The 10,937-nt window shown below is 41.0% G+C and overlaps 1 protein-coding gene across 1 annotated transcript; it reads right to left on the reverse strand.

Moving 5' to 3' along the window:
* Positions 1 to 8,671: 8,671 nt before the first annotated feature.
* TRH (thyrotropin releasing hormone) lies at positions 8,672 to 10,652 on the reverse strand. The gene is made up of 2 exons (XM_009633810.2): positions 10,457 to 10,652; positions 8,672 to 9,258 (listed from the first exon to the last, which is right to left on the reverse strand). The coding sequence occupies exons 1-2, from the start codon at positions 10,650 to 10,652 to the stop codon at positions 8,672 to 8,674; spliced, it is 783 nt and encodes a 260-aa protein (XP_009632105.1).
* Positions 10,653 to 10,937: the final 285 nt, after the last annotated feature.

Genomic DNA, 10,937 nt, shown 5'->3' on the forward strand with positions numbered 1-10,937 from the left:
AAGGGGCAGGAGAAGGGGTAGGTGGGGAATGGAAGAGGTACCTGTCACTAGATGGCACACCCAGCACGCCTGAGAGCAGCCAAAGACCTGCTGGGGGCTTTTGCAGTGGATTTCACAGCACATGGGGCTGTTCAGCCGTTTATTTTAAAGGCTAGTCCTGTCTGTTGAGCTCTGAGGCTCTTGGTCCTCTCCTGTCATTCAGAAGTAGTAAGAATCAGGTATAAAGAAAAGCAAGACTGTACTGAACAGCAAACTCTTTCCTTAAACCTGCATTTCTCTACAGCTTCAGTAACTGCTCATTTTCAAAAGGAAACTTTTAAAGGCTTATTAAAATGGTAAATACAATGATTGAAGTCTAATAAAACACATCTCACCAAATGAATCTTTGAATTACTGATAAAACACCATGTTATGTCAATCACTCTCGAAAAAAAGACATTTCATTCAACATTTTGAAAGAAAAATGCCGTTTGTTTGCATGTTTCTGAATATAAATGGTGTTTAGCACTTCCAGAGGAATTCATTCCCCATTAAGTGATTGCACATGTTTAATATGATTTGGATCTTCATGAGAGTATTAGACCCTTATTGGGATTCTCTCGGAGAGAATTACAGAAGCACTAATACAAAGTGAGCATGCCAGATGTAGTGATATGTTGAATGGTGTCCATTGATTCCCAAACGAAAATTTGGGCTCCTGTGTCCCTGAGGGCCCATGTCCCTTCACAGAGGTGGAGCATAATCTAGGTTTGTGCTGGTGTAAATGAGAATAGACTCTGGCTGCTTGTCACTGAGGTTCATCCCACTTTCCCACACAGGGAGTGTTCACAAAATTAAAAAATCCAGGTCAGTCTAAAGCAATCTTGTTTATGCTTCTTCAAAAATTAATTTGTCTTCATCCAGCTAGTTGCAATAGGAAGAGAGGTACCTGGGGACAAATTAAACCTTACTGAAATGCTACAGATGCTGTTGGGGACAGAATTTGAATCACTGCATTGTGAATCAGTGTAAAAGAGCAACCGCACAGGAAAGGCACATGTTCCAACCACTTGCTCAGGAGGCAGTCAGGCATGTACCACCCCATTCTGATGCTGGAATATAAAAGCTCAGCCTGCAAAACCCCACACCCATTATGCAAGTCCTATGCTGCCGCCCTCAAAGTCCTTTGCAAACACTGAGTAAATAAGTTGTAAATATGTCTGTGAGCTGTTATTTGTAACTCTTACAGTGAATTTTAGGACCTGGTCTGTTCCTAAGTTGGTCATTGCTACTGATGTCCAAGAGGAGGGACTTCAGTGGGAGTAGAGTTGAGAAGAGGGACACAAATCAGCCCTGTAGCCATGGCACAGTCCTGTCATAAATGTATTCCAGTTAGGGTCACGTGTATTCTTCAGCTTCTTGTGGTATCTTCAGTGCCATTTGCAATGTTAAAAAGTGGAATCTGATACCAGCACAGGAGAGGTAAATGTAGACTAGAAGTAATTCTTGATGATGCCCATCTAATTCTCAAGGAATGCAGTGGAGCACTTTTGCACAAGTACGGCTTACTGAAAGAAAACTTTAGATATCTGAAAATTAAGTGTTGAGTTCAGTATAGACTTTGGGGTGGAAGCAGAGTGGAAAAATCAGAATGTTCTTCCTAAGTATTCCCTAAACTAAACAACAAGTTAATTTAAATTGATGCTGTGTTTAAAATTGGACTAAATTCAATTTTATAATTTAACAATACATTTTTAAAAATTAATTTTAAATCTAACATCAAAATGGGTGGCACAAAATTCTTCCTACAACATAAAATGATCTTTGATTTTAATTTATCTCAGAAAATCTTTTTTGTTGGTTTGTTTAGGTGGATGCAAACCAACGTTTTCTGTATTATTCATTTTGCTCAGAGAACTAAAAAATTTGCATATCAACTGTTCCTTTTACTGAAACTCATGTTCAATATACTCAAGTTGCTTATAGTAAACATTTTGATACAAAACAAAATTTGTTTAATTAGTCTGCGTAGGGAGGATAGAAGCTACATTTCCCTGCCAAAGCCATGGTTTTTCCTGTGTTTGCAGACTCCTCAATCAAAACTGACAGCGTGATGATTTGTAAGAGCTGCAGCTGACAACGTGTTGAGCCCCTCTTATCTGGTTTGCCCATTAACTGCTTCAGTCTCAGCAGGCCAGTCACCTACACAAGTTTATCTGGTCCCTTAACACCACTGAAGAATCTGGCATATTGGTCCTGAGTGCCATGGAATGGCACCACTCTGACATAGAATAGGTGAATTATAAGGAGGGGAGACAAGAAAATTCAGAATTCCTTTGTGTTTACATTTTATTTTGTGTTTTAAATGTAGGATCCATTTGCCACAATGTCTAGATTACATTCAGAGCTCATTTCAGATTTAAAGCACACCCATATTGGGGTGCTCTCTCCTGTAGCCTCTCTTTTCTTCTATTTCCCCTACAAATTTGTACAGCAACCAATTCCCATCTTGAAAGCAGCGTGTCTAAAATGAATACCCTCAACAGTGGGTATTCAATAGTGAATGATTTGTGATTTTTTTGCAGGGCCGTTGGAGAAGACAGCAACACCACCACCTGCTTGTTTAGAGGGCCTGCTTGGCTCAGAAAACTTTTCATGAAGTCTTACTGTATTTTTAATTTGTCTTGGCTTTTCTCTCTCATCCTCCTCTTTTTACAATAGCTTCTACAGGTACCCCACACATCAGTACCAGCTTTAGAATCAAGAGGAAATTTACGCTGGAAACTAAGTTTCTCTGTGAAAATTGGTTTTAATGACAGTCATATTTCAGGCAACCTCCTCAAAGCAGATCACTTTCCTTATTTTTCCCAGTCACAATCTCACATTTCCCCTATACCGGTCAGCTATTACAGTGCCTACACTGCACCATACTCAATTGCATTCAGTTAGGATATCCATTACAGAGACAATATGGCAATGAACCTACCTGCTTTGATATGGCAAGTTGAATCCTGGTTCACCTCCATCCCATTTTGTAGGACTACTTGCATGATTTAGGAAGTCCAGATTTTCCCTCTTTCCAATTCACACGAGCACGAGGAAGGTGCAGTGGATGTTAGCTGTGAGTAGATGAGGAAGGTTCCTTCGGTCACTCCACACCTCCTGTGCCAGTATGTCTGCAGGGTGCTGCTTTCTTGTCTGGGTTACTGGCTGTCAGTTCAAGCCAAAGTGGTTGATACAAACTCAAGAGCTGTCTTTGCCTTTGGGCTAGGATCATTCCATTATATTAGTATCTGACATGCCCCATCTCTATCAGGAACCAATATCATGCTACAGCATGCCAATGCCATTTGTGATCTAACAAGATTTTGGTTCTGCAGCTTGTGCTCCTGCGTCTCATCTAAGCAAAGTGAATTGGCAGATAACTGATAGATGTCCTTTTCTTTGTTTGCTTCTTAGGACTTTTAAGCTGCAGCGGGAGCTTAACTGCTTTCATCAAGGAAAACAAACCACAAATGTCTGCACACAGGTCTAGAAGTAATCTCAAGGCAGGTAGATAACTCAGTTTTCTCGAGGAACTTCCCCATCTGTTTTTATCAGAGTTCACCATGTTCAGCCTGAATCCTTCCTCATTACTTCTGCACTTTAGTGCAGATAGTCCACATATCCATTTCCTAAAACCAGAAGGATTTCCCTGTCTGCATATCGTATGTCATGTCTCCATACAGCCTAGACCTTGCCCACACTCATCCCTTCTGCAGCGCTTCTCCACTTGACTGCTTTTGATCATAGTTCTTATTCATAGCAATTTCCTGACCAATGCTTTAAAATTGCAGCCTGGCCATTTAATGTTAACAGAATGAGTTACCAGGCCAGCAGTGACTCTACTTCAGTTATGATATTAAAACTTTCTCCAACTAATGAGTCATTAAAAGTAGTAATAAAGGGGTTTGTTGGGGCTGCATATCCCTCGGAAACACTCAGCCCATGCTAATTACAGTGGATTAGCAAAGAGGTCAAGGCTGATAAGTATGTGGGAGGGGGGACAGAACAGTAATGGTGAGAGGAGTTGAAAATAGTTGCAGGAAATGTTAATTACACAGCTTGTTCACATCAACTTTCCCTTCCCATTGAAAACAAAACTCATTTTGAAGACACTTGTAAAAGTTGCTCTTTAGGAATCAAACTCCCTTGTGTCTCAATAACTGGTAACATGCCAAAAATGTAAAACTGCAGTAGAGTAAACAAAACTCATCTGTGCACAGTTGTTTTGAGTCTCAATTAAAGCTGGAAATGAGATTTTTGCATGACTCCGCTGCCACGTTAAGGCCAGCACACAGCTTTGCTCTGGGGACCTTATCCAGATTTGGCAGAGAACAAGGGAGATTTTTCCACTAATTTCCATGACCTTTGACCCAAGTCTGCTATTGATTTGTTATCATTCCTGAAGAGCCACAGAGCCTCCTACAGACAGACAGGGCACTTCATCAAGGAACTTTGCAAGTTAAACGGCCTGTTCTGCAATTACCAACATGTATATTTATGTGTGTGACTGAGCAAAGCTAATAACGTGTAGATATTTGCTTGATTTTAAATTCTGATAAAAGATGACAGTGAAGGGAAGGTATACAATAAAAATAAGATTATGAGAGAGGTGCAATTAGCAAATTCTTACCTTACAACTAAGTAGTATATATCTGTGTAGTTGCTAAGAATTGCACTATATTTACTATTCAAAGAAGCAGGGCATTATAGTATAAAAGCTGGTTCTTTTCTGGTTAGTCCAGAGCCAAAAATATTTTTATGTGTAGAAAAAAAATCTAACAGATACTTAACTTCAGAACTTGTTGTTATGTGTGTTTCATAGTCACAAAACCATCAGATCACAAATGGCAGGTGGTCCTCTGAGAATGATGAATGAGAAGGAAAGTACTTGAATGGTGGTATGCCTGCAACACTGCAGGAGACAGGAAGACATGAACTGATAGAGGTGAAATTTTCATGCAGATACAGAGAGAAAAATGTGCTTTCAGTCAAAACAAAAATCTGGACAGATTTTGTTGGCAAGATTGAAATACTGTTTTGAGTTACTTGAAAAAGAACTCTTAAAATACGTCATCTTTTTCCCCAATGAAAACGCTCTCTTTCCTTCTCTTGAGTGGCAGTCCTTTATGGAAGTTATAGACTGACTGAGTTATTTTCTCATTGGAAGTAAATACTGGCCTTGGAAAGTCTAAAGGGAAAATTTAATATAAAATGGAAAACCCCAGGATTTTTGTTCCCTTTTTGTAAATTGTCTTATGTTTCAAAAAATGCCTGGGATTAAGTAAGGTTATCAGATCCCCACCAGGTGCAAGTACTGACCTACCTGCAAAATGTGAGTTTTGTCATTAATTTTATCCTTTCCTAGGTTGCACTTGTAGCTCTATCTCCAAGTCTTTTCAGAGATAGTGTCGTTCTGTGAGCCATGTTTAGCATAATCAAAATAATCACATAGGTGCAGGAATCCCAGGATTAAAGAGAACTATGGCTAGCTATAATTAGACAAGTACCTGTGGAAGGTTAAGAGCATCCTACTTCATCCTCTTGGGATTTCTGTCAGGGCTGTCATTTTTCTGGCTACTTGGCAATAACAGTGGCATTTTTATGGTACCTCAGTAGCAGATTTGCTGGCTCTTTTGACTGTTAAATACATGGGAAATACGATGCAGCAAGTTGTCCTGTGCTCAGTTATGCTTCCAGGGTCATCCTCTCTGAGTTTCTAGGATTTTCAAACCCAGGTCATTCACAGAAGACTTCTGGCTCGTGTTTCAGTCTCCAAATTACACTGTTTTCAGCATCAGGACCCATACACTTGCTTCTCTGAATGGAAATCTGTGTCTTGTCCTTTAAGCTCGCTACCGGCCTACACAGCTTGGAAGGAGATCTTTCACATGTGGTACCTCCCCTGTCTAGGAGTCCCTGAGAGTGTTTCTATCGTTTGCCAGAGACCTTTTGCTGGAGTAACAAAGCTCTTTGGTTTGTTTTTTTTTTCCCCCCCCAAGTAATTTAAATGGGTCAGAGCTCTCCCAGTATCTGTCTACATTGTGCCTTTCCCAGCCAGGCAAGTACATTTTCAGCAGCTCCAAACTGAGGCAAATTTTAAAAACTGCAGGCGTGATAATAAAAACATGATAAATCTGATTTACTGTAAAGCACTATCAGCTCAGGCTTGACTTTTTTTAAAAAAAAAAAACAAAAACAAAAAACACACAAACCCCCCAATAAAACAACTCAAAACCACAAGAAATAGTTCCTTAAACAATTATAGTAGTGATAGCCTTGCTTTTAATCAGATGACTAGCCCCAGCAGACCTTGGCATCTCTGAAAATACTGGAGCCCTTAGAATCTAAAATACAGAAGATTGAAAAAAATAGACTTACCTAAAATCAGTTGTGCTAGCTTTTCACTGACCACACTAAGAAGACAGCACACTCATTCCTTTTTAATAAGTGATTAATTTATTGATAATGAAGTGCATCTGAGATTTACTCAGAATGGTAGATTTTATAGGTAGTAACCTAATAGCCCCAACCACCTGTTTGTAGCTGCACGTTAAGCACTTTGACCTTGCAGTTTCATGCGTCTCTCCCTTCCCCACCTTGGCTTTCCTGTAGCAGCCACAGCAGCATCCTTGCCTTGCAGGAATTGTGATGCATTTTTGCTGTTGCCCATCTTTACCCACTTGGCAATTTTTTCTTTCTTGTTTTTCACTTATTTTGGACATTTTATGGCAAGTGGTGGTGGTCTCGTGTAGTAGTGTTCCCGGAGGCTTAAGAAGCATTTATTCATTGCTGGAAATAGGATATGAAATGGTATTCTTTAGAGAAATCTTTTTTCCCCTTATAGAATGAAAACTGAACATTTTAAAAGGCATCATATACAGAAAGTGTGCTGAAGGAATTAGAAGTGTATGGAATGTTCCCAGCTACCTCCTCTGAGGATTCCTTCAGCGCTTGTTAATTAGAAAAGCCCTGTCAACAGAAGAGGTCTGCCTGTTGTCACATATATTAAACAGTGTATTATCGACAAAGTTAGAAATTGTTTGATAGACCACGTTAAGTGTTGATCAACCTGGGAACGTCTAACTTCAGTGAAACTCACTGAGATGATTAATTGTTCTTCAGGGCAACTAAACCATATGGCAAAACTAACTTCTATAACAGAGGAAGTGCTCTGAGGCGCTGAGTGGGGAAACAATCATATTTAAAAGGAACACTTAGGGCACTTAATGTGTCCTGATGTTACTGAGAAGGATGACTATCAGTGGAAAACATAGTTATTTGTTTGTAAAAAAAAAACCACTCTAGTGAAATACTGACATGCTCTAACATCTTTGAATGTACAAGAATATGAATAACTTAATACACTCAATAACTGCATTAATTGCAAAAATCAGTGTATCTATTGTTTAGACCTGTGAACAGGAAATCAGACTTGTAGTAAAGTTCCCTGTGAACTAGGTGGCAAGTTTGCTGTGGGTTTAGCCCAGACGCATAGTTTTGTGGTCATACAGGTAGCAGATTTAAAAAGGGAATCTATCTATATGCAAATCATCTTTCCACTTCAGTAGCAAAACAGTTTTACGTATAAACATGTGCAGACCACCAGCATGCAAGAAGATTGTGCCTAGAAAAATACCCTCTGATGTTAGTTATTTATTTTTATTTAGCTTGGGTTGGTTTTACGTTTTTCATTCTATTACAGTATGTTTGCACAACCAATAAGGACACCCAGAGTTGACTATTAATGTTTATTGAGTCATTCATATCATAAACACTTTCGGGAGTTCGACCATGGCAAGTAAAAGCATTCCTTTGAGAGGAGAGAAATCAGAAATCCTTATTGGAAGGAAAGGATGTCTGCTTGTTTAATTTTTAAATGTCTGAGGAGAAGGCATGATTTCAAGTGGCACGGCTAAAATGTGGACACACCAGGGTAGGAATTCTAGTACACGGTGTACGCAGTCAGGTTCACAACTTTCAGCTGAGAAGCTCTGGGATGCATTAACCCTGTGCTGTGCAGCCTCTTAGTTGAAAGGGTTTTTATGTGCCAGTTCCAAGTCAAACTATGCAGTCAGTCATCTAATCTGTTCCATTTGGAACACTTCCTATCGCTGTTCAGTGCTTACTGTCTGGACAGATTGTAGTGTGCAAGGGTTCAGGTCTCATTAATGTGTCATTTAATGTTGAAAACCTACTCAAGTTAATTTTGAAATAACTGGCATAAGTTGTTCTTTTTTCTCCCTCTCTATTAATTTACTGGTTTCACTGACATGAGAGGAAACCATATCATTATTCTACTTTAGTAGCATCAGAACAGATATTTAAGAGCCTGTTCTAGAAATTCGGGAACAGAAAATTAGACACACACAGTGGGATTATCCCGGGGTCTGGGCCCATAAGAAAATGAGCACTCAACTTCCTAAAGTGGGGGAGTTGAAGACTCTCAGTACTTTCCTGTCCCATTCAACTGAGTCCTTTAGTTCCTTTATGTTAAGTGTGTGACAAAGCCATTAACATAAATGGGAACATGAACGCAATGGAAGGTAGGTGCAGAGGTCAGCAGCAGGAAGCCAAGAGGGAGTGAACAGAATTTTTCAGTGATCTGGCAGTTCACTTCACCAAATGCAAATGACAGACAATTATTTTCTCATTCCTCTGTTTCACTCTCCCATGCTGATCTCTTTCCTGGGTGCTGACGTTTTTCTTCTACCCTGTCTTTGCTAACGGTTTCTACTAAATCAAGCAACAAGCTGCCTTTGTTACAGGTGAAGGACTCCTGAAAGTTGCAGGGGCCTGCACCATCTGGGCTGTTAGAATTCCAGTGCCTTTTTCCAGGATGCTGGCGTTTCTCACCATATTGGTCATTTAGGTCTACCTCACCATTCCAGCCTCTTTTGCTAGGGTGCTGGCGCTTGTACATCAGATACCTTCTGCCTGGATGCTGTCTTTTGGATAACTCATTCAAGTAGGCTAGCTGTGCACTAGGGATCTCAGCATACCGATCCAACAATGGCCTTCTGCCAGGATACTGTTGCTTTTTCAGCTCCAGATAGCCGTCAAGGTCGTCTTCTATCTCTCTTTTCCCTGGATGCTGCCTCTTCTGAACATCACCGTAAGATGTGTCTTCCTCAGTATTTCTTTTTCCAGGATGCTGTCTCTTCTCCAGGTCACTTAGGTACTTTTTCCCAGGGTGTTGTCTTTTGGAAAGCCATTCTGGCAGAGGGGCATTTGATTCTGTCCAAGGAAAAGAATAATGTTAATGAGTCCCCATAATCCTCACTAAGGAAGTTGAAATGGGAATTTGTGGAGTTCTGTGGTGCAGGATCATAGTCTGTTGCTCCTTATGTCCATTTAATTGCACAGTTAACTGTATGGTCTTGAATTTGATCACTCTGGATGGCATCTGTCAAAACAGTTCTGGCACGTTTTTAGCAAGTCTGGATTGATACCTGGGGAACTAGCTGCAGCCAAACAGGAAGACATGCCATGACAAAGCCTACTGCGTTGATTCAGGTAAATGTGTCAGATTCAGGTAAAGGGAGGTGAGTAACAGATGCTGAGCAGCTGGAAGAAATCAGCTGCAGAAGCTGGGTATGGGGAAGAGCTGGAAATCAGCATGAGATGGGGAAAGACACAAGTAGAAGCAGGGATGTGGACACTTGAAAGCCAGCACAGTATTTCCAGCTAGCAATCATGACTCTATTAGTATCTCTTACTCATCTTTAAGCTTTTTTTAATATCTCAGGTCTTGGATCGACATGACCAATTCTCAGCATTCATGTGAAGAGGGAGGAAGGCTTTTTCTATGGGCACTTGGGGCTAGCTCCTTTTTCCATTCTGAAAGGGCTCTGTGCTCCTTGTTGGTGGCAGGCAGCTATCTGCTGCGTCTTGCAATCCCTGAATCTGATTTGCTTCCACTGCTGTGACTCGTGAGAGCAGGGCATCTGCAAGCTAGGAGGCAGCGGACTCTTGAGCAGCCTCTGCGTTCCCAGCCACAGAAAAGCCCACTGCTGTTGGGGTGTAGAAACCAGTGGGTTGAGGTATTAGGTGAATGGCAGCACTCCCACCTCCTGGTGTACCCATAGGTACAGGGTCCACAACAGGGGACTGTCCTCCATGTGTCCTCTTAGAGCTTCCCTAGGGAAGTACCTGCCAGACAGACAAGTTTTTTGTGATAGGCTTCTACCTTCTTATTACGCAGCAGCTGCTTAGAGATGGTACAGCATTGCCTAAGCAGGGAGATCTTAGAGAAGAAAGTGCCTTTTGAGAACTCTGTGTCAGTGTATTACAGCAAATCTCCTGTCCTTCCCCTCTCCTTAGTTAGGGCAATAAATATATACATTGGAACCTGGGAACTACACATGGGATCTAATGATCTCAGCCAAGTACTGTGCCACCATCACCAGCTGGATGTCCCCAGTGTTATATATACCTTTATTCATCTCTTCTTCCTTTTCGGCTTTCTGGAGGACAGGCTGAAGAATGAGGCTTTCAGATCTCTTCAGGACGTCATCCAGGGGACTTCTGCCCATGTTCTCACTTCCCTCTGGAAGGGGCTGCCCCCCGTTGAGGCAAAGAGCAGACAAGGTCAGGCAGAGGAGTAGCAGTGGCAACTGGATAGATGGCATTGTGGGACCAGGGTTCCTGCAACTTCCATGGGAGAGAGAACAACAGGGGAGGAGGATGGAGCAAACAAACCTAGCAATAATAACAATATTTCCAGACACCGAAAAAGAAATATGGCACTGCTGTAGGGATCAAAGTCTCTTGTGAGGGTCCTTCCTCATTTCTGTTACTAACCTCTCAGTTTATTTTATATTTTTCAAGGAATCTGTAAATTCTTCATAATTAAAACCAGGCATTTGTTCATTTTTCTGGCAGAATAAATATGAACATTTTAAACACCTAACTTC

The sequence above is a fragment of the Egretta garzetta genome, unplaced genomic scaffold (genome assembly GCF_000687185.1).
Source record: "Egretta garzetta isolate BGI_Z169 unplaced genomic scaffold, ASM68718v1 scaffold332, whole genome shotgun sequence".
Lineage (NCBI taxonomy): Eukaryota > Metazoa > Chordata > Aves > Pelecaniformes > Ardeidae > Egretta > Egretta garzetta.